Source organism: Mobula birostris, chromosome 7, assembly GCF_030028105.1.
Source record: "Mobula birostris isolate sMobBir1 chromosome 7, sMobBir1.hap1, whole genome shotgun sequence".
Classification (NCBI taxonomy): Eukaryota; Metazoa; Chordata; class Chondrichthyes; order Myliobatiformes; family Myliobatidae; genus Mobula; species Mobula birostris.
The window spans coordinates 693,415-717,961 of record NC_092376.1 but is presented as its reverse complement, the minus strand read 5'-3'; the positions used below and the strand labels follow the sequence as shown (position 1 = coordinate 717,961).

The window sequence follows — 24,547 nt, the reverse complement described above, 5'->3', positions numbered from 1 at the left end:
TGGACTGTGGGATGAAACTGGAGCACTAGAAAATACGCAAACATTCTATGAGGAGAATGTAGAAACTGCTTGCAGAGGGTGCTGGAATCGAAGTTCCAACTCCCAACGCCCCGAACTGTAATAGTGTCACGCTAACTGCTGAGTGACTGTGGTGCCCCGTGATTCTCTAAGTGGGCAGAGAGTAGGCACTGAACACAGGTGGAATTATTAAAGGATAAATGGGTCCATTGAAGGTGGTGGGGGGGGGGGGGAGAGAATTGGGAGGGGGCAGATGGAGAGGGGGAGTTCCGGGAGGGAGGGGAGGTGTGGAACTAAGTTGCTGAAGGGGAAGGAATGTGGGTCTGCAAAGTGACTGCCCCCTCTGCTCTCACCTTCTCCCCTCTGCCCACCACAGGCTCCCCCAGCTGAACACGGCCATCGAGTTGATCGATGGGATCTGCCGGCAGCTGACGGTGAACAAGGACGAGGCAGTGGGGCAGGTGAGCCGAACCTTCGAGGAGCTGGAACAGACCCTGCAGCAACGCAAGGCTGGCCTGGTGCAGGGCCTGGAGAGCGTCTGCAGCAGCAAGCAGGAGGTGAGGGGGGGTGGGGATGGAGAGGGGAGGGGGAGAGGGAAAAGAAAGGGGCAGGGCGGAGGGGGAAGGGGACGGGGTAAAGGTGGAGGAGGTTTAGTGTGAGGGGTAGTAGAGGGTTATGAGGGCTTTGTGAATGCAAGGCCGGTCAGGTGTAGGGCCTGTGGAGCATCTGCAGCCCTGGGCAGGAGGTGAGGTGGATAGGGGAGATGGGTGGCTGGCAGGGTGGGGAGGTGTGAAGGGTTAAAGGAGTGGCAGGAAGAGGGGAAGCAGAGAGAGGAGTGGGTGGTAAAGAAGGGAGGTTAGGGTTAGAAGGGTGGGGGAAGAGGGGGAGGGAGGATGGGCAGGGATAGAAAGGGAATGGGCGAGGAAGAGGGATTGGGTGTGACTGCTGAAGGAAGGGGCTGGGGTGGTGATCGGGTTTCACCTGTCTGTGGTTGGGCACCGGACCGTGGTGAATGACCGGGGCTCAGGTTTGAGGGTTCACCTATTGCAGGGTGATGTGTGGTATTGAGGACCTGATTGGGATTGCACTGTGCACCTGGTGCTGAGAGGGTGGGGAATGGTCTCTCTGTGACCCTATTACCCGTGGTGTGGGTCTCCCCTGCATTCATGCGGCCAGTGGGGTCAGACGCGACTCCTTGCCCTTTGCCCTCTAGTTGTCTCAAGGTGCTGGGGTTGGAGCAGCCTCTACATGGCTTCGTCAGCTATTCAGCCCATTGAGTCTTCTCCGACATTCCACTATTATCCCTCTCAACCCCATTTTCCCGCCTCTCCCTGTAACCTTTGACACTCTGACTAATCGAGGACCTATCAACCTCTGATTGAGCCGTGAACCGTCACTACCTCAGTACAGTAGCTATGACCACTTCGCACCCTAATGGATTTCTTCGTTCTAATTATGTTCTTCGTTGATAAATTCATGTATAGTTTACATTTAATTTATATTTTGGTCGTGAATGCTGCTTATATGTAGCTGTGTCAAAATTTAAAGTAAATTTATTATCGAAGTACAAACCTTTGTACATCTATATCACCATATACAAACCTGAGATTCATTCTATTCCAGGCATTTACAAGAGAATTAAAAAAATAGAATTTATGAGAAATTGTGCCTAAAGATTGACAAACAACCAATGTGTAAAAGAAGCCAAACTGCAAATTAAGTAATATCAAGAACATAAGTTGAAAGTGAGCTGGGTCCTTGAAAGTGAGGCTGTAAGTAGTGGAATCAGTCCAAGTTGACATGACCCTGCCCTTTGCCCATGAGTTCTGTGGAGGCGCTGAGGGACAGAATGCTCTCCCCTGACCCTGTCAGCTCTCTGGACACTGACATGACCCCGCCCTGTGTCTGTACAGCTGATGAGGTGCGGACACTGATGTGCCTCATGCTCTTTGTCCTTGGGTTCCCCGGAGGTACTGGGTGATGGAATGCTCACCCCGTGACCCTGTCAGTCTTCTGGACACTGACCATGTCCATGTCTATGTGGTTGATGGAGTGCGGACACTGATGTGCACATGTTCTTTGTCCCTAGGTTCTCCGGAGGCAGCTGCAGCAGTTGATTCAGGGCCGGGAGCAGATCCGGAGTAGTTCGGAGTTTACGGAGCAGGCTCTCAGCCAGGGAACTGAGGCTGAGGTGCTCCTGGTGAAGAAGCAGATGAATGAAACACTGAGAGAGCTTGCTGAGCAGGAGTTCCCTCTGCACCCTCAGGAGAATGAACACCTCGAGTGTGTGGTGGAGACGGAGGCAGTACGGCGTTCCTTGCAGAACCTGGGGGCCCTGCTCACCACCAGCGCAGTGGCCCGGCAGACAGTGGCCTCAGGTGAAGGACTGCGCAACACAGTGGTGGGTCAGCCCACCACGGTCACCATCACCACCAAGGACAAAGATGGTGAGCTGGTGAAGACGGGCAGTGCGGACGTCCGGGCACAGATCACTGCTCCAGACAGTAGCACGGCTGAGGGTGAGATCGTGGATAACCGGAACGGCACCTATGACCTGCTCTACACCCTGAGGTCAGAGGGTGACCACATGCTATCCATCACTCTGTATGGACAACCGGTCAGGGGCAGCCCCTTCCGGGTCCGCGCTGCCAAGTCCTCCGAGGCGGTGCAGTCGCCGGATGATGTCAGACGTAGAGTGAAGTCACCGGGCAGCGGCCACATACGGCAAAAGGCTGTCCGGCGCCCAGCCAGCATGTATGGCACTGGCAAGAGGAAGGACAATCCCATTGAGGATGAACTCATCTTCCGTGTGGGTGAGTTAGCACAGCAGCCTGGGGCTGGGGGCTGGGGGCAGTGGAGAGAGTGAGGGGGCAGAGCGAGGAGTGATGGTGACACGAAAGACTGGGGGTACAGGAGGTACAGGGTTTGAGAGAGAGCTGGGGGAATGGGAAATGAGAGGGAGCTGGTGATGAATGGAGGGGGAGAAATGGGGAGTGGGGGAGAAATGGGGAGTGGGGGAGAGAGAGCTGATGGGTATCCAGGGAGAGAGAGAGAGCTGGGGAAAACTAATGGAAGGGGGGAGAGAGAGTGTGTGCTGGGGAAAACTGATGGAAGGGAGGGAGCTGAGGGATGAACAGAGAAGGGGTGGGGGATTTGGGGAACGAGATTGAGGGGCAGGAACAAACATGGAGAGATGGAGTTGAGGGGTGTGGGGTTGTGAACAGATGGAAACAGGTGAATGGGAGAGAGTTGGGGGCATGTAGGGGAGTTGTTTGGAGACCGTGGCTGGATAGATGGAAGTGGGGAAGGGAAGGGTCACAGAGAGTCCGTACCTGTATTTGGACAATCCAGATTTGGACCATCAGACATAGCAGTATTCGTTCTTTCACTCCATCGTGTCTGCTCTGCTATTCCATCATTTATTATCCCTCTCAACCCCATTCTCCTGTCTTCTCCCGTAACCTTTGATGCTTTGACTAATCAATAACTTATCAGACTCCCTTTAAATATACCCAATGACTTGGCCTCCACAGCTGTCTGGCACTGAATTCCACAGATTCACTATCCTCTGGCTAAAGAAATTCCTCCTCATCGCTGTTCTAAATGAACATCTCTCTCTTCTGAGGCTGTTCCCTCTGGTCCTGGACCTCCCCACTATGGGAAACATCCTTTCCACGTCCACTCTATCCAGCTCTTTCAATATTCAGTAGGTTCAATAGGTACATTTAATGTCACAGAAATGTATACAATATACATCCTGAAACTCCTTTTCTTCGCAAACATCCATGAAAACAGGAGTGCGCCAAAGAATGAATGACAGTTAAACGTTAGAACCCCAAAGACCCCCCACTCCCCCGACGCACAAGCAGCAACAAGGCAAAAATCCGCCCCCCCCCCCCCCACACCAGCAAAAAAAACATTAGTGCCCTCCACTAGGCACTCAAGTGTGCAGCAAAGCATCAAAAAAGACACAGAATTGCAGTACCCCAAAGGCTATTTGTTCACCCAGTAATTCGACATACCCCAGGCTCTCTCTCTCTCCTTAGTAAGGGCAAAGATGTGTCCCCATTTCCCAGCGAGAGGGGAGATACAACAAACAGCTTGCTGACTTATGGTGTTAAAAGTCTGTTGAGTTGCTTTTTCCGAGCTCTGGGCCCAAAGAACTCGTGTCTCTGGGCACACAGCCATCAGCTAGCCTGCTGCTTCCGGTGTCCCTGCCTCAGTCAGGAGCACCGACCTCAAATCAGCCCGACTCCAGAGCCACGAAAATCTGGCACCGCTAGTCTTCCAGGCCGCGCCCTTGGCATCTCAAAAAGTGGCCGGTCATGAGGCCCTGAGAGCGGGTCCCATTCCTGCAAAGAATCAAACTCAGAGTGTAACTCCAGGTCAGGGTCTTCAAAAGAACCTTGAGAGGGGAAAAAAGGAGATATCAAAGATAGAAATAGAGCTGTTTCCAAAGATGCGGGCAAAGGAGTCACTGTTTAGCGCCATCATGACTATGCTGTTCCCTTTGATAGGTTTAATTGAGATTCTCCTTTATTTTTCTAACCTCCAGCAAGTACAGGCCAAGGGGCATCAAATTCTCCTCATTCGTAAACCCTTTCATTTGTGGTATCGTTCTCTTGCGCCTCCTCTGGACCTGTTCCGAAGCCAGCACATCTTTTCTTGGTTAAGGGGCCCAAGACTGCTCACAATACTCCCAAGTGTGGTCTGACCAATGCCTTAAAAAGCCTCAGATTACATCCTTGTTTTTATATTCTTGTCCTCTCGAAATGAATGCTAACATTCCACGTGCCTTTCTCGCCATCGACTCAACCATGGAGTTTGTGTTTGGCTGCTTGGAGTGAGTGGTGAAGGCTCGGGACGGTGGTCGGTGAGGGAACGGGAAAAGTAGTTGAAATGACACAACAGGAGCTCAAGACAACTTGTGGACAGCAGACAGTGTTTTGTTAAGCACTGGTTCTTTGCTTGGTGTCACTAGTGCAGAGGACGCCACAGTGTGGTTTGGTCAGGAAGGTTCATTGCTCGACATTCAAGATGAGGTAGTGAAATTGGATCAGATGTTGCCTTTGTGGGAGAAGCCAGAGAGTGGTAGTAGATGGTTGCCTCTGTTTGGAGGCCTGCGACTAGTGTTGTGCTGCAGGGATTGGTGCTGGGTCCATTGTTCTTTGTCATTATTATCAATGATCTACGTGACAAGATGGCTGAAAGAAGATTATAACTGGGAGCTTAATGTCCAAGGATACACATTGTACTGAAAGGATAGGCAGGAAGGCAGAGTGGTGCCATTGCTCTGTTGGTAAAAAAAAAAAATGAAATCAAATCATTAGAAAGGGGTGACATAGGGTTGGAAGGTGTTAGATCATAGTGGATACAGCTAAGGAACTGCAAGGGACCCTGATGGGAGTTGTATAGAGACCCCCCAACAGTAGCCAGGATGTGATCTACAAATTACAATGGGAGATAGAAAATGCGTGTCAAAAGGACAATGTTATAATAGTAACACTTTCAGTACGCTGGATGAACTCAGCAGGTTGGGCAGCATCAGTCAGAAACGATGAGTCGACGTTTCGGGCCAGAACCCTTCATCAGGACTGAAGAATGAAAGATGGGGAAGGATTTGAAGAATGCTTCTAGCTTCAGATGAAAGATCAGTAATTTGAAAGACAAAGGGGTGGGGGAGGGGAAGCATTGACATCATAGCCGTGAAAACAATGGATAGTAGAAGAAGGAGGCGGAACCATGAGGGGGCTGGGGGAGGGGGTAGAGTGAAATAGGGATAGGGGAAGGGAGGGGGAGGGAATTACCGGAAGTTGGAGAATTCTATGTTCATACCAAGAGGCTGGAGACTACCAAGACGGCATATGAGGTGTTGCTCCTCCAACCTGAGTTTAGCCTCATCATGGCAGTAGAGGAGGCCATGTATTGACATATCTGAATGGGAATGGGAAGCAGAGTTGAAGTGGGTGGCTACCGGGAGATCCTGTCTTGTTGTGGCGGACGGAGTGGAAGTGCTCGATGAAGCGGTACCCCAATCTGCGTTGGGTTTCACCGATGTGGAGGAGGCCGCATCAGGAGCACTGGATGCAATAGATTCCTCTATTCCTATTTCACTCTACCCCCTCCCCCAGCTCCTTCATGGTTCCGCCTCCTCCTACTACCCATTGTTTTCAGGGCTATTGCGCCAATGCTTCCCCTCCCCCACCCCTTTGTCTTTCAAATTACTGGTCTTTCAACTGAAACTACAAGAATTCTTCAAATCCTTACCCATCTTTCATTCTTCAGTCCTGACGAAGGGTTCTGGCCCAAAACGTTGACTCATCATTTCTAACTGATGCTGCTGGACCTGCTGAGTTCATCCAGCGTACTGAAAGTGTTGCTTTGATCACAGCGTCTGCAGATTATTTAATGTTATAATAGTCATGGGGGACTTCACTATGCAGGTAGATTGGGAAAATAAGGTTGGTACTGGATACCAAAAGATGGAATTCATGAATGCCTATGAGTTAGCTTTTTAGAGCAGCCTGTGGTTGAGCCCACTAGGGGATCAGCTATTCTGGATTGGATGTTGTGCAATGAACCGGAATTTTATCTTAAATCAGAGCTTAAAATGAAGAACCCTTAGGGGGACAGGTGATAATCGAATGATCAAGTTCCACCTGAAATTTGAGGAGAAGCTAAAGTCAGATGTATCAGTATTACAGTGGAGTAAAGGGGATTACAGAGGCATGAGAGAGGATTTGGCCAGAATTGATTGGAAAAGAACACTGGCAGGGATGATGGCGGAGTAGCAATGTATGTACCAAAGAGGAAGAAATAGTCTAAAGGCAAGATGAAACAACTGTGGCAAACCAGAAGAGAAAGAGGCAGAAGAAAGGAATGTATAGGCCAATTAGTCTGATCTCGGTGGTTGGGAAGATGTTGGAGTCAATTGTTGGGCCAGTTTGATAGGCCAAATGGTCAAATTCTTATGGTCAAGGATGTGGTTTCAGGGTACTTGGAGGCGCATGATAAAGTAGCCTGTAGTCAGCATTGTTTCATCAAACCTTGCCTGAGAAATCTGTTGAAATTCTTTGAAGAAATAACAAGCAGGATAGACAAAGGAGAATCAGTTGATGTGTATTTGGATTTTCAGAAGGCCTTTGACAAGGTGCCATACATGAGATTGCTTAGCAAGGTAAGAGCCTGTGGTATTACAGGAAAGATTCTAGCATGGATAAAGCAGTAGCTGACTGGCAGGAGGTAAAGCGTGGGAATAAAGAGAGCCTTTTCTGTGTGGCTGCTGGTGACTAGTGATGGTCCACAGGGGTCTGTGTTGGGACCGATTCTTTTTATGTTATATGTCAGTGACTTGGATGATGAAATTGATGGCTTTGTTGCAAAGTTTGCAAATGATATGAAGGTAGATGGAGGGGCAAGTAGTTTTGAGGAAGTAGAGAGGCTACAGAAGAACATAGGAGCAGAATTAGGCCATTCAGCCCATTGAGTCTGTTCCATCATTCCATTATGGTTGATCCTGGATCCCATTCAACCCCGAAACATCGACTGCACTTTTTTTCCATAGATGCTGCCTGGCCTACTGAGTTCCTCCAGCATTTTTTGTGTGTTGCTTGGATTTCCAGCATCTGCAGATTTTCTCTTGCTTGTGACAGGAGATGGGATGTTCTGTTGAATTTGTATAAGATGTTGGTGGGGCCTAATCGGGAGTATTGTCTGCAGTGTTGGCCACTTACCTACAGGAAAAGAGTAGAGAGATTATTCACAAAGATGTTGCCAAGACTTGTATAGTGAAAGGATGAATAGGTATGGTTTGAGCAGAGATTTGATAGAGGGATACATCCTTAAGAGAGGCATAGATAGGGTAAATGTAAGCAGGGTTTTTCCACTGAGATTGGGTGAGATTACAACTAGATCATGGGTTAAGGGTGAAAGGTGAAATATTTAAGGGGAATACGAGGGGGAACTACTTCTTTGAGGGTGGTGGGAGTGTGGAACGAGCTGCCAGAGGAAGTAGTGGATGTGGGTATGATTTCAACATTTAAGAGAAGTTTGCACAGGTACAATAACGGGAAGGGTATGGAGGACTATGGGCCAGATGCAGGTTGATGGGTCTAGGCAGATAAACAGATTGTCACAGACCAGATGGGTTGAAGGGTCTGTAGTGTTCTGTGACTCTGTGATCAGTGGTGTTCCCCAGGGATCTGTACTGGGACCTCTTCTGTTTGTGATGTACAGTTGCAAGAAAGAGTTGGTGAACCCTTTGCAATTACCTGATTTTCTGCATTAATTATTTATAAAATGTGGTCTGATATTCATTTAAATCAATAATAGACAAATATAATCTGACTGAAATAAACACAATTGTAATTTTCATGTCTCTATTGCATTAGAAACATAGAAAACATACGGCACAATACAGGCCCTTCGGTTCACAAAGCTGTGCTGAACATGTCCCTACCTTAGAACTACCTAGGTTTTACCCAGAGCCCTTTTTTTTTGTAATTTTTTTATTGAATTTCATCATCAAATAAACATTTTCAAAAGATGTATTTCAGATACTGTACATATATATCGTGTAATCATATTTGTCACAAATCTGCACATAATATTTATCTGAGGTTCTGTGTACCCATCCAGGAGTCTCTTAAAAGACCCTATTGTTTCCGCCTCCACCGCCGCCGCTAGCAGCCCGTTCCACACACTCAGCACTCTCTGCCTCTGACTATCCACACAATCAGTGCCTCTCATTATCTTATACACCTCTATCAGGTCACCTCTTATCCTCGGTCGCTCCAAAGAGAAAAGGCAGAGTTCACTCAACCTATTCTCATAAGGCATGCTCCCCAATCCAGGCAACATCCTTGTAAATCTCCTCTGCACCCTTTCTATGGTTTCCACATCCTTCCTGGAGTGAGGCATTGTTTAATCATTTACAGTCCAGGGTGGAAGTGAACCCTTGTATTTAATAACTGATAGAACCTCCTTTAGCAGCAATAACCTCCACCAATCAGACTTGTACAACAGTGAGGAGGAATTTTAGACCATTCCTCTATTTAAAACAGTTTCAGTTCATCAATATTTTGGGGCTACCTTGCATGAACAGCCACAACATCTCAATTGGGTTAGGGTCTGGACTTTGACTCTGACTTGGCCATTCCAAAACACAAACTTTCTTCTTTTTAAACCATTCTGTTGTTGATTTACTCTTGTCTTTCAGATCATTGTTTTGTTACATTATCCAACTTCTACGTTATTAAGCTTCAGGTGACAGACTGCTACCCTGACATTCTCCTGTAAAATGTATTGATACAATTTTGAATTCATTGTTCTCTCAATGAATGCAAGCTGTCCAAGCCCCAAGGCAGCAAAGCAGCCCCAAACCACGATGCTCCTTCCACCATGCTTCACAGTTGGGATGAGGTTTTGATGTTGGTGTACTGTGCTCTTTTTCCTCCGAACATAACAATGTGCATTTCTGCCAAATAGTTCAACTTCTGTATCATCTGTCCACCGAACATTGTCTCAGAAGCATTGTGGAATATCCAGGTGGTCTTTTGCAAACTTGAGACGTGCAGCAATGTTTTGTTTTGGAGAGCAGTGGTTTCTTTCATGGTGTCCTTCCATGACCACCATTCTTGTTCAGTGTTTTTCTTATAGCAAACACATGAACAGAGACTTCAGCAAGTTCTAAAGGTTTCTGCAGGTCTTTTGCTGTTACCAACCACAAACAAGGGAAAATCTGCAGATGCTGGCAATCCAAGGAACACACACAAATGCTGGATGAATGCCCCAGGCCATGCAGCATCTATGGAAAAGAATATAGCTGACATTTTGAACTCTGAAACTCCTCCAGCATTGCACGTTGTACTCTTGGTGTGATCTTTGCAGGACACCCACTCCTAGGGAGAGTAGCAACAGTACTGAATTTCCTCCATTTGTAGTCAATTTCTCTTGCTGTGGACTGTTGAATGCTCAGGTCTTTAGAAATGCTTTTGTAGCCTTTTCAAGGTTCATGCATCTCTTCAATTCTTCTAAGGTCCTTTGAAATTTGCAACTGTATTTAAATGACCTGCATGAAAATGTTGATGGGTGGGTTAGTAAGGTTTCAGTTAATACAAGGATTGGTGATGTTGTAGATCACTTGCAGATATGGATGGCGAAAGGCGATTGAATTTGAATTGACTTTATTTCTTACGTCCTTCACATACGTGAGGAGTAAAAGTCTTTACGCTACGTCTCCGTCTAAATGTGCAATCATAGTAGTTTATAACAATTTATGATAAATAGAACAATCAATGTAATATGGAGTACACTCAAATCAGCATGAGTTAATCAGTCTGATCGCCTGGTGGAAGAAGCTGTCCCAGTGCCTGTTGGTCCTGGCTTTTATGCTGTGGTACCGTTTCCTGGATGGTAGCAGCTGGAATAGATTGTGGTTGGGGTGACTTGGGTCCCCAATGATCCTACGGGCCCTTTTTACAGACCTGTCTCAGTAAATGTCTTGAATCATGGGAAATTCATAACTACAGACGCGCTGGGCTGTCCGCACCACTCTCTGCAGAGCCCTGCAATTAAGGGAGGTACAGTTCTCGTACCAGGCAGTGATTCAGTCAGTCAGGATGCTCTCAATTGTGCCCCTGTAGAAAGTTCTTAGGATTTGGGGGCTCATACCAAACTTCCTCGACCATCTGAGGTGAAAGAGGCGCTGTTGTGCCTTTTTCACCACACAGCTGGTGTGTACAGACCAGGTGAGATCCTTGATGTTGTGGATGCCGAGGAACCTAAAGCTGTTTACCCTCTCAACCCCAGATCTATTGATGTCAATGGGGTTAGCCAGTCTCCATTCCTCCTGTAATCTACAACCAACTTCTTTGTTTTTGCGACATTGAGGGAGAGGTTGTTTTCTTGATACCACTGTGTCAGAGAGATGATTTCTTCCCTGTAGGCTACCTCGTTATTGTTTGAGATAGGCCAATCAGTGTAGTGTCATCAACAAATTTAATTAACAGATTAGAGCTGTGGGTGGCAACACAGTCATGGGTATACAGAGAGGAAAGGAGGGGACTCAGTACACAGCCCTGTATTGAGAGTCAGAGGGTTGGAGGTGAGGGAGCCTATTCTTACTACCTGCTGGTGATCTGACACGAAGTCCAGGATCTAGCTGCACGGCAGGGTCAAGGCTGAGCTCTCTGAGCTTATGGTCGAGCCGGATGGAACTATGGTGTTGAATGCTGAACTGTAGTCCAAGAACAGCATTCTCACATAAGCATTGACTTTTACCCATCCAAATGTGAAGTGTTGCCCCTTGATTGGTCAAACATAAAGAGATAGTACACTGTTGATGGCTAGACCTTAACAGTGTTGATGAGCAGGGGGATCTTAGGGTCCAAGTTCAGAGATCCCTGAAAGTGACTACACAGGTTGATTAGGGTGGTTAGGAAGGCATGCAGCATGCTTGCTTTTATTGACGCATTGAATTCAAAAGTCAGGAAGTTAAGTTGTAGTTCATAAAACTCTAGTTAGGCTGTATCTGGAGTATTGCATACAGTTCTGGTCACCCAATTATAGGAAGGATGGTGAGACTTTGGAAAGGGTACAGGAATTGTTTATCAGGCTGTTGCCTGGATTAGAGGGCATCAGAGTCAAGTTTAATATCACTGCCATATGTCATGAAATTTGTTATTTTGAGGCAGCAGTACAGGGCAATGCATAATAAAAACTTACTTCAGTGTGAGTCTTGCTTCAGTGGTGGGCAAGTTGTTGGAGAAGATCCTGAGAGGCAGGATTTATGAGCATTTGGAGAGACATAATCTGATTAGGGATAGTCAGCATGGCTTTGTCAAGGGCAGGTTGTGCCTTACAAGCCTGATTCAATTCTCAGAAGATGTAACAAAGCACATTAGTAAAGGTAAAGCAGTGGATTTTGTGTATATGGTAAGGCATTTGATAAGGTTCCCCATGCAAGGCTCATTCAGAAAGTAAACATGGGATCCAGGGAGACCTTGCTTTGTGGATTCAGAATTGGTTTGCCCACAGGAGGCAAAGGGCGGTTATAGATGGTTTGTATTCTGCATGGAGGACGGTGACCAGTGGTGTTCTGCAGGGATCTATTCTGGGACCCCTACTCTTCATGATTTTTATAAATGACCTGGATGAGGAAGTGGAGGGATGGGATAGTAAATTTGCTGATGACAAAAAAGTTGGGGGTGTTGTGGATAGTATGGAGGGCTGTCAGAGGTTACAGCGGGACATTGATAGGACGCAGAACTGGACTGAGAAGTGGCAGATGGAGTTCAACCCAGATAAGTGTGAAGTGGTTTATTTTGGTAGGTCAAATATGGCAGAATATAGTATTAATGGTAAGATCTTGGCAGTGTGGATGATCAGCGAGGTCTTGGGGTCCATATCCATAGAACACTCAAAGCTGTTGCGCTGGTTGACAATGTTGTTAAGAAGGCATATGGTGTATTTGCCTTCATTAACTGTGGGATTGAGTTCAAGAGCCGTGAGGTAATGTTAACAGCGATACAAGACCTTAGTTAGACTGCACTTGGAGTACTGTGTTCATTTCTGGTCACCTCATTACAAGAAGGACGTGGATACTATAGAGAGAGTGCAGAAGAGATTTACAAGGATGTTACCTGGATTGGAGAGAATGCCTTATGAGAATAGGCTGAGTGAACTTGTCCTTTTTTCCTTGGAGTGACAGAGGAGAGGTGACCTGATAGAGGTGTACAAGATGATAGGAGGCAATGACCGTGTGGCTAGCCATAGGCTTTTTTCCCAGGGCTGAAAGGGCTAACACGAGGGGGCATACTTTTAAGGTGCTTTGAAAAGGTACAAGGGGGATATCAGGGGTAAGATTTTCCACACAGAGTGGTGAGTGCGTGGAATGCACTGCCAGCGATGGTGGTGGGGTGGATACAATAGGGTCTTTTAAGAGACTCTTAGGTAGGTATATATAGGTATCTGTTAGTCTCATGAGACCATGGGCAAGGTTGTATGGAAGACCGGCAGTTGCCCATGCTGCAAGTCTCCCCTCTCCACGCCACCGATGTTGTCCAAGGGAAGGGCACTAGGGCCGATACAGCTTGGCACCAGTGTTGTTGCAGAGCAATGTGTGGTTAAGTGTGCTCAAGGACACAACACGCTGCCTCAGCTGAGGCTCTAACTAGCGACCTTCAGGTCACTAGCCCAACGCCTTAACCACTTGGCCATGCGCCAACACAGATAGGCATATGGAGCTTAAAAAAATAGAGGGCTCTGTGGTTGGGAAATTCTTGGCAGTTTCTGGAGTAATTTGCATGGTTGGCACATTGTGGGCTGAAGGGTCTGTAATTTCTGTTTCTGTTTCTATGTAACTATAAATTACAAAAAGAAAATATATAACATTAAGTAAGTACAAAAAGAGGAAAAAAAATAGATAGTTTACATGGATTTATTGTCCATTCAGAAATCAGATGGGAGAGGTAAAGAAGCTGTACCTGAAATGTTGAATGTATGTCTTCAGGCTCCTGTACCTTCTCTTTGATGATACCGATGAGAAGATGGCATGTCCTATGTGATGGGGTTCTTAATGATGGATGCTGCCTTTTTGAAGCATTGCCTATTGAAGATGTTCTTGACGCTGGGGATGATGGAGCTGGCTGAGTTCACAGCTTTCTGCAGCTATAACAAGAGATTGGGCAAATTTAGGTTATTTTCTTTGGTGTGCCAGAGACTGGGATTAATAAGATTATGAGAGACATACAGTACTGACAGTATCTTTTTGCCAGGGTTGAAATGTCTAGTACCAGAGGGCATGCATTTAAGGTGAGAGCAGGGAAAGGAGATGTGGTGGATGCCTGGAATGTACTGCTAGGGTTGGTGGAGGCAGATATGGTAGAGGTATTTAAGAGGTTCTTCGGAATAAACCTGCTGGATATCGTTAGGCATTTGATTACTAATTTAATTGGCATAATATTACGGGCAGAAGTGCCTGTTCCAGGTCTGTACTTTCTATGTTCCAGGCCGGCTATTTTCCTGGAGTGTTGGAAGCTGAGGGGTGACGTTTATAAAAGATCATAAAATCCTGATGTGCATAGTCTTTTCCCCAGGGTAGGAAAGACATAAACTAGCTTTACGATAAAAGGAGATCAATTTAAAACGGACCTGAGGGGCAACTTTTTTGTGCAGACGGTGGTGAGTATGTGGAAGGAGCTGCCATTGGAAATGGTTGAGGCAGATACAATTTAAGAAGCATTTGGATAGGTACATAGAGGGGCAGTGACTAGTGGGATATGGGCCGAACACTGGAAATCAGGACTAGCTGGATGGGCACTGTGGTCAGCAGGGCCATGATGGGTCGAAGGGTGCGTATCCATTATGACCTTTTAAATCTTTCCCCTTTCACCCTACATCTTTGCCCTCTAGTTTGAGACCCTTATGCTGGAGGAAAAATGCTGTCACTGTCCACCTTATCTACACTCCTCATGATTTTGTCAACCTCTGTAAGTCACCTGTTATCCTCCTTCACTCCAGGGAAAACTCCCAGCCTTGCCTTCTAACTCAAGCCATCAGCGCTGACAACATCCCAGTGAATATTGCTGTACAGTCTCTAGCTTGTTCTCTAGTATCTCCAGATGTGGTCTCACAAAGCATCTTGTAACATCCTGTAGCGGCTATACTGGGGCATAGGCCGCCAACAGCAGCTTGCCGGAGCCCTCTGTCCTGGGCCAGTCTTTCAGGTCAAGATGTAGCACATCTGTGTTTTCTAGGCAAAGCTCCTTCTTCTCCCAGAGATGAAGTCTTTGCAGCTTCTGTTGGTGTTTCTGTAGATCTGGGTTTTTATGGGATGTGGTTGCTAGCCCTATTTCCAACCTTCCTCTTTTGGACATGGGGCTATGTAATCATACCAGCTACATTTTCATCTAAGTTGTTTACAAATATGACAAATAGTGGACCCAGCACTGATCCTGACATATCATTGGATACAAGTCTGCAATCTGAAGCACAATCCTCCACTGCTCTCTTCTGACACCTACCACCAAGCCAATTTTGTATCCAAATGGCTGTCTGATCCTGGATCCCATGTGATCAAATCTTTTGGACCAGCCCACTGTGTGGGACCCTGTCTATACCCTTGCCACAGTCCAGAAAGACAATGTACAACTCTGCTCTTATCATTCCTCTTGGTCACCTCAATCACATTTATGTGACACAATGTCCCATGCACCAAGCCTTGCTGACAAACCATGTACTTATGCATCTATGTACTACTAAAACTCTCATGCTCTGTTTGTGACCTTTAATTAGCTCAAATGGTGCATTACAGTGGCACTATTTTTGGCTAAATCAACTTAAAATGCGCTAACTTACAGAATGCAGGCAAAGTTCAGGGTTATGTATTCGTATAAAATTGCTCACTCGCCAAAATCAACAGCCCCACTTTCACCCGAGAGCTGATGTCAGCCATGATGGAAACCGCGACGCGACACCACGACGCATGAGCACGGCCAGCCTCAGAAGCGACTCATGATACTCACAGCAGCGACACCAACAGGAGAAAAGGGCAGGGCAGCTCTATTTCAAGCTGTCACTTTCTGCTAATCACCATCAGCATGTGCAGGATTGGGACAGATCAAACTGAGACCCATCAATAAGAGATAGTTCAATCTTATTGTAATGATGTACTTCGAGACACCCATCAAACCCTTTGCTGCATTCAAAGGGCAGCGGTGACTATATCACGTCCATTTAGGAGAGCACCAACCACATCATCAAGAATAATCAGCATCCTAGAGGCTTTTGGTGTTACTGTTTCATATCTTCTATCCAGCAATAGGGTAAGAAAAATATGGTCAGCCTAATTATGCTGAGTGGAAAGAGAAGGGGGACATTATGGTCAAGAGATGATGCCAAACATCGTTGGGAAGCAGCAAGGAGAGGGAGAGAACAAGAATCAGATGAGGCCGTGGCCGCATGACTCCAGGATCAAAGAGTCAGGACAAAAAAAGATGAAAGAAGAAGAGACAGAGGAGGAGAGGCATGCACGTCTCCAAAATGACAACAACCGGCATAGAAGGAGGAGAGACAAAGAGATGAAGGAGCTGAGAAATGCATCTCTCCAGGATCAGAGACAAACAACAAACAGCAGAAGAGATGAAGAGACGAGGGATGAAAGGACTGCACGTCTCCAGAATGACAAAAACAGGCACAGGAGTAGGAGAGAGGAAGAGACAAAGGAGCAGAGAAATGCACGTCTCCAGGATCAGAGACAAAGAATAAACAGCAGAAGAGATGAAGAGATAGCGGATGAAAGGACTGCACGTCCCTAGAATGACAATGAGAAGCACAAGGGTGACAGATCAACCAGAAATGATGCCATCAAAAGTGTCCTTCGTTAAACAAGGAGGAGCTATATTTGCCTTGCTACGCGTCATTCTTCTTTAAGAAACTGAGGTTTTCTTCTTCAATTTCCAAAGCATAGCAATACCAATAGCATTCAGGAAAATTTAATGTTCATTCTGGTCACATCAGACTGCACTACCCTTCTCTCAAAGGGTGCCCCAACGGGCCACCCCATTATCTAGTATGACAATAAACCTGACTAACCTTAATCAGTCCTTGTCCTTGCGAATGCAGGTAGACAGTCTCTCTGAATCCCCTCCAGTTCCCAGCACTGGTGTTAGGTTCACAGGCCTGTAGTTCATGGTATCTCATTGTCATCCTCCTTGAAGGCACATTTTTCATCCTCCAGTCTTCCGGTAAATCACCATGGCTAAAGAAAATACCAAAATCTCAAATTTTGGTATGAAAATCTCAAGATTCACATTTATTAATTTATCAAGTATATTATAGTGAAATGCATTGCTTGTCTCAAGATATCAAATTGAGATGAAGGGTCTCAGCCTGAAACATCAGCTGTTTATTCCTCTCCACAGATGCTGCCTGACCTGAGTCCCTTCAACAATTTGTGTGTGTTGCTCCAGAAATTTCTTTACTTGCTTCCCACAATGTCTTAGGATGTACTTGGTCAGCGGATTTATCCACCTTTATGTGTCTTGAGACAGCCAGTTCCTACATTTTTGTAACATGGATTGTTTTTGAGACATCACTCCTCTCTTAACTGAATTCCAAAGCTTCTATGACCTTCTGTATGGCAAATATCGATGAGAAATACTCCTTTAACTCCTCACCCTTCTTCCATGACTCCACACAGTCAGACACACTGATCCTTTAGGAAACGTATTCTCTCCTCAGTTGCCCTTTTGGTCTTAATTTACTTGATAGAGGTGTTGAATTGAATTGACTTTATTTCTTACATCCTTCACATACATGAGTAAAAATCTTTATGTTACATCTCTGTCTAAATGTGCAATGTGTAATCATAGTAATTTATAATAAATAGAACAGTCAATGTAACATAGAAATCCACTCAAATCAGCATGAGTTAATCAGTCTGTAACAAGGTGTTACAAGAGTAACCGGAGGCTTTTTCCCAGGTGGAAATGGCTAATAAGACCAGAAGACATAGGAGCAGAATTATGCCATTTGGCTAATCAAGTCTGCTTTGCCATTCAATCATGGCTGATCCTCCCCAGCCCTACTCCCAGTAACCTTTGATGCCATGTCCAATTAAGAACCTATCAAGCTCTGCCTTAAATACACCCCAACAACCTGGTCTCCACAGCTGCCTATGGTAATAAATTCCACAAATTCACCACCCTCTAGCTAAAGAAATTTCTCCGCGATTGAGGGGTCTTCATTTTAAGATGATTGGAGGATGTCAGGGGTAGGTGGTCGTTGTTGTTTGTTTTTTTTTAAACACAGAGTGGTAGGTGCCTGGAATGCACTGCTGGGGTAGAAACATAGAAAACCTACAGCACAATACAGGCCCTTCAGCCCACAAAGTTGTGCTGAACATGTCCCTACCTTAGAAATTACAAGGCTTACCTATAGCCCTCTGATCCTCCGCGCTGCCAAGAGTCTTACCATTAATACTATATTCTGCCATCATATTTGACCTACCAAAGTGAACCACCTCACACTTATCTGGGTTGAACTCCATCTGCCATTTCTCAGCCCAGTTTTGCATCCTATCAATGTCCCGCTGTAACCTCTGACAACCCTCCACACTATGCACAATACCCCCAACCTTTGTGTCATCAGCAAATTTACTAACCCATCCCTCCACTTCCTCATCCAGGTCATTTATAAAAATCACAAAGAGTAAGGGTCCCAGAACAGATCCCTGAGGCACACCAGTGGTCACCGGCCTTCATGCAGAATATGACCTGTCTGCAACCACTCTTTGCTTTCTGTGGGCAAGCCAGTTCTGGATCCACAAAGCAATGTCCCCTTGGATTCCATGCCTCCTTACTTTCTCAATAAGCCTTGCAAGGGGTACCTTATCAAATGCCTTGCTGAAATCCATATACACTACATCTACTGCTCTTCCTTCATCAATGTGTTTAGTCACATCCTCAAAAAAGTCAATCAGGCTGATAAGGCACGACCTGCCCTGACAAAGCCATGCTGACTATTCTTCATCATATTATACCTCTCCAAATGTTCATAAATACCGCCTCTCAGGATCTTTTCCATCAACTTACCAACCACTGCAGTAAGACTCACTGGTCTGTAATTTCCTGGGCTATCTCTACTCCCTTTCGTGAATAAGGGAACAACATCCGCAACCCTCCAATCCTCCGGAACCTCTCCTATCCCCACTGATGATGCAAAGATCATCGCCAGAGGCTCAGCAATCTCCTCCCTCGCCTCCCACAGTACCCTGTGGTACATCTCATCTGGTCCCGGTGACTTATCCAACTTGATGCTTTCCAAAAGCTCCAGCACATCCTCTTTCTTAATGTCTATATGCTCAGGCTTTTCAGTCTGTTGCTAGTCATCACTACAATTACCAAGGTCCTTTTCTATAGTGAATACTGAAGTAAAGTGTTCATTAAGTTCCTCTGCTATCTCCTCTGGATCCATACACACGTTTCCACTGTCACACTTGATAGGCCCTATTCTTTCACATCTTCTTGCTCTTCATGTACTTGTAGAATGCCTTGGGGCTTTCCTTAATCCTGCCTGCCAAGGCCTTCTCATGGCCCCTTCTGGCTCTCCTAATTTCCTTCTTAAGCACCTTCCTGTTAGCCTTATAATCTTCTAGATCTCTAACATTACCTAGCTCTCTGAACCTTTTGTCAGCTTTTCTTTTCTTCTTGACTAGATTTATTACAGCCTTTGTATACCACAGTTCCCGTACCCTACTATAACTTCCCTGTCTCATTGGAACATACCTCTGCAGAACTTCACACAAATATCCCCTGAACATTTGGCACATTTCTTCTGTACTTTTCCTTGAGAGCATCTGTTCCCAATTTAATCTTCCAATTTCCTGCCTGATAGCCTCATAATTCCCCTTACTCCAGTTAAATGCTTTTCTAACTTGTCTTTTCCTATCTCTTTCCAATGCTATTGTAAAGGAGATAGAATTATGATCACTATCTCCAAATATCCTGAATATTGCTGTGACGTTTTAGACCAGGTGACTGTAAGATATAGGAGCAGAATTAGGCCATTTGGCTCATCGAGTCTACTCCACCAATCAATCATGGCTGATCCATTTTTCCTCTCAGCCCCAATCTCCTCCTCCCCGCCCACCCGATCTCCTTTCATGTTCTGACCAATCAAAAATCTATCAACCTCTGCCTTACATATACTTAAGACTTGACCTCCACAACTTCCTGTGGCAACGAATTCCACAGATTCAACACTCTGGCTAAAGAAATTCCTCATGACCATTCTAAAAGGACACCCCAAATTTTGAGGCTATGTCCTCTGTATCAGACTCTCCCACCATAGGAAACATCCTCTCATTAACTCTCTATCAAGGCCTTTCACCATTCAATAGGTTTCAATGAGTTCACCCCTCATTCTTTTGAATTCCAGTGATTACAGTTCCAGAGCCATAAAATGCTCTTCATATGACAAGCCGTTTAATCCTGGAATCATTTTTGTGAACCTCCTTTGAACCCTCTCCAGTTTCAGCACATCTTTTCTAAGATGCTGCTTTAGTCTGCCTCTGGGTCTAGCCATCCGCAGATGTGTGCTTGAGTGTCTTTGAATCTGTGCAGGGTGGTGGATTGTGTTCGTGTGTGTGTCTGTGGCAATCTGTCTCTCAGCCCCTCACAGCTGTGTGTGTGAGCGTCTCTGTGTATCCCTGTATCGCAGCCCCTCACGGTTGTGTGTGTGTGTGTCTGTCTGTCTCTGTGTATCCCTGTATTGTAGCCCCTCAGCGTTCTGTATGTGTGTGTCTCTTGTCTATACCTGTATTGCAGCCTCTCACGGTTCTGTGTGTGTCTGTCTATCCCTGTATCGTAGCCCCTCACGGGGGTGTGTATGTGTGTCCCTGTCTTTATCTGTATTGTAGCCCCTCACAGTTCTGTGTGTGTCAGTCTCTGTGTATCCCTGTATCATAGCCCTTTACGGTTCTGTGTGTGTGTGTTTCTCCGTCCATACCTGTATTGTAGCTGCTCACAGTTCTCTTGTGTGTCTATGTATCCTTGTATCACAGCCCCTCACGGTTCTGTGCGTGTGTGACTCTGTTCATACCTGTATTGTAGCCCCTCACAGTTCTGTGTGTGTGTATCTCTGTGTATTCCTGTATCACAGCCCCTTACAGTTCTGTGTGTGTTGTGCCCACAGGGAGTAGAGGTCGGGAGAAGGGAGAGTTCACCAACCTGCAGGGAATCTCTGCCTCGGGAAACAACCGCATTGTGGTTGCCGATAGCAACAACCAATGTATTCAGGTACTGGCACTGCGTCTGTGAGCAGGGAACTGTCTTTGACAGGAGGGAGCGTTTGTGACGATGTGCTGTCTGTCCCCCAGATATTCTCCAACGATGGACAGTTCAAACTACGCTTCGGGGTGCGGGGGCGATCTCCAGGCCAACTCCAGCGTCCAACTGGAGTGACCATTGACCCCAACGGTGACATCATTGTGGCCGATTATGACAACCGATGGGTCAGCACCTTCACTCCTGATGGCAAGTTCAAGGTAGGGGCTGAATGGGTGGTGGGGGGAGTGAGGGGGAATAGGTGAATAGGTAGGGCCCGAATGGGTGTAGGGGAGTAAAAGCAAAGGGCAGGTATGGGGACCGAATGGGGCAGTGTGAGAGAGAGCGGAGAGGTGGAGTGGGGTGGTCCGGGGGGAGTAAATTGGTAGGAAAGTGGAGGTTGTGAGTGTAGAGAGAGGAGAAGGTAAATAAGATGGCAATAAGATTGAAAAGTGCAGAGAAACTTTCAAAAAAATGTTGCAGGGACTCGAGGGCATGAGTTATAGAGAAAGTTTCAATACGTTACGACTTTGGGAGATTTGATGAGGGGTATAGATCGGGTAAATGCAAGCAGGCTTTTTCCACTGAGCTTGGGTGAAACTACAACTAGAGGTCAAGGGTTAAGGGTGAGAGGTGAAATGTTCAAGGGGAACATGAGGAGGAACCTCTTCACTCAGAGTGGTGATAGTGTGTAACAAGTTGTCAGCACAAGTGGTGGATGTGGGGCCGATTTCAACATTTGAGAGAAGTTTGGATAGGTACATGAATGGGAGGGGTATGGAGGGTTATGATCCCAGTGCAGGTCGATAGGACAAGGCAGATCAATAATTCGGCATGGACCAGATAGGCTGAATGGCCTGTTTCTGTGTTCTATGACTCTGACTTCAAGTTATGTTGCAACTTTATAAAACTCTCGTTTGGCCACATATGGAGTATTGCATCATTTCTGTTTGCTAGGATGTGAAGGCTATGGAGAGGGAGAAAAGAGAGACTCACCAGACTGCTGCCTGGATTAGAGGGCATGTCTTATAAGGGCTTTTCAGCAGAGGAGGATGGAGAGGCATCTTGACAGAGATGTAAATACGAGGAGTGATTGATAAGTTCGTGGCCTAAGGTAGAAGGAGTCAATTTTAGAAAACCTAGCACATTTATTTTTCAACATCGTCCCCTCCTACATGTACACACTTAGTCCAGTGGTCATGGAGCATACGCATCTCTTCTTTGTAGAAGTGGTCCACAGCAGGGGTCATTGATAAATTCGTGGCCCAAGGTAAAGGGAGATGAGTTATTAACTTCAAACTTTCTGCATTATCACTCAGAGTTGAACTGCACGTGCATGTAACGAGAGCGTCTTGGACCTCCAGGTGGCCCACAGTAGGGATGATAGATAAGTTCGTGGCCTTGGGTAGAAAGAGATGAGTTATACAGCTCTTGTTATATGCACGTGCAGTTTAACACTTTGAGTGAAATTGCAGAAAGTTTGAAGTTAATAAATCATCTCCTTTTACCTTCGGCCACGAACTTATCAGTCACCCCTGCTGTGGACCACTTTCTGGAGGTCCAAGACACTGACTTCTACAAAGAAGGGATCTGTATGCTCCACGACTGCTGGACTGAGTGTGTAAATGTAGGAAAAATAAATGTTCTAGGTTTTCTAAAATTGACTCCTTTTACCTTTCATCCCTCGTAATATCAGAGGGATTGATAAAGTGTATAGTTGGTTGCTTTAACCCAGTTTTGAAATGTCTGATAGCAGAGGGCATGTATTCAATCTGAGAAGGGGTAAGTTCAAAGGAGATGTGAGAGGCAAGACGTTTAAAAAAAAAAGTATGTGTGGTGGGTGCCTGGAATGCACTGCTGGAGTGGTGTTGGCAGAAATGATGGGCATCAGATTCATTCAGTCAATGGATTACTTAGCTCAGCACTATGAGGAGGGGAGGGCAGTGAATGGGGAGAGAACGAGGGAGGGGGCAGTGAATGGGGAGAGGAGGGGCGTGAGCGAGTGAGGTGGAGGGGGTGTAGTAAACTACATTAACAAGCATTCTCCGATACAATTGCTCAAGAGTAAACATCAAACAGAAACAGGCCCATTGGACCTCCATCAGATCTCCTCTCGGCCTCCGCTGCTCCAGAGAAAACAACCCAAGTTTGTCCAACCTCTCGCTAGAGCACATGACCTCAAATCCAGGCAACATCCTGGTAAACCTCTTCTGCATTCTCTTCAAAGTCTTGACATCCTTCCCAGAATGGGGTGAACAGAGCTGTGTGCAATACTCCAGATGCAGCCTAACTAGAGTTTTATGAAGCTGCCACATAACTTCCTGACTTTTGAACTCAATGCCTCAATCAATAAAGTCGAACATAGCACCCGTCATGTTAACCACCTTATTATTTGCTCGTTCCTCTATCTGTGTCTATTTCCTCACCAACAGTACTGTGCAAATCCCTCTATATGGTTCACCCCCACAGTCTCCTTAGATTCTTGGGAAGGGGCAACAGCCTTGCCTGGTTCCCCCATTCTGAACCCCCCATCCGTTCCGCCCGCCCCTGTCACCCCCTTCCACCCTCCGCTCCCCCATCTCCCCCTTCTAGACAACCCCTCCTGGTCTCCCCACCCTGTCCCCTCCCCCTCCTTTCCTTCTTACTGACCCTCGCTTTCTCTTTGACTCTCACTTTGTCTCTGAACTTCTTTCACTCTGTCTCCGACTCTCTCTGCAGAGTAAGATCGGTGCGGGGAAGCTGTTGGGTCCGAAGGGTGTGGCAGTAGACCGGAACGGCCACCTGATTGTGGTTGATAACAAAGCGTGTAGTGTCTTCATCTTCCAGTCCAACGGGAAGCTGGTGACGCGGTTCGGGGCTCGAGGCACTGCAGACAGACAGTTTGCAGGTACACTGGACGGTAATAACTCCCACTACCTCTTCCTCTGCACCACACAGGCCCTTTGGCCTGGCTCGTCTGTGCTGACCGATGGTGCAGTTTTGTATTAGTTCCATTGGGCTGTATTAGCCCCAAGTCCCTCTGTTTCTCTCCCATCCACGTACCTGATCAAACTCGGCCACCAGCACTTCCTTTATTCATCCACGTATCTGATCAAACTGTTTCCACCTCTTCCTTTATCCATCACCCTTCCTAACCAAGTGCTGTATTGGGGGGATAGCAAGATAGGCAGAGTGTGGCGTGGCTCTGCAGGTAAAGAATAGCATCAAATCAGTAGAAAGATGTGACATAGGATCGGAAAATGGTGAATCCTTGTGGGCTGAGTTAAGAAACTGCAAGGGTAAAAGGACCCTGATGGTAGTTATCTACAACAGTAGGTGGGATGTGAACTACAGATTACGACGGGAAATAGAAAAGGAATGTCAAAAGGGCAATGTTGTGATGGACATGGGAGACTTCAACATGCAGCTTGATTGGGGAAAATCAGGAATCTCAAGAGAGTGAGTTTGTTGAATGTTTACAAATGGCTTTTTAGAGCGGATTGTTGCTGACCCTACTAGGGAATCGGCTATACTGGATTGGGTGTGAAATCCGTTATCTCTGGAAATACAGCTCATTAACCCCTCGCTAACAGCCACTGGACTCTGTGGCAAGGAAACCACCTTTCACAGCTCTGTATGTCTAGAGTGTACACAACTTTGTCCTGCCAAACCCGTGAGATTTGGATGTCTTGCCCACCCAAACTCCGGTTTGTGTAAATGCTGTA

General features: G+C 46.3%; 1 protein-coding gene across 8 annotated transcripts in view; it reads left to right on the top strand.

Annotated features, from left to right (window-relative positions):
- LOC140199933 (tripartite motif-containing protein 2-like) overlaps positions 1-24,547 on the top strand; it is a 96,413-nt gene that overhangs the window by 39,286 nt on the left and 32,580 nt on the right. For 3 of the 8 annotated variants that reach the window (XM_072262415.1, XM_072262419.1, XM_072262421.1), the window contains exons 5-9: positions 395-575; positions 2,108-2,831; positions 20,713-20,816; positions 20,897-21,064; positions 23,562-23,730. In XM_072262415.1, the coding sequence (XP_072118516.1) occupies positions 395-575; positions 2,108-2,831; positions 20,713-20,816; positions 20,897-21,064; positions 23,562-23,730 (1,346 nt within the window). Of the gene's footprint in view, positions 1-394; positions 576-2,107; positions 2,832-20,712; positions 20,817-20,896; positions 21,065-23,561; positions 23,743-24,547 lie in introns of all 8 variants that reach the window. The other 5 variants (XM_072262413.1, XM_072262414.1, XM_072262417.1 and 2 more) reach the window with 3 other exon arrangements.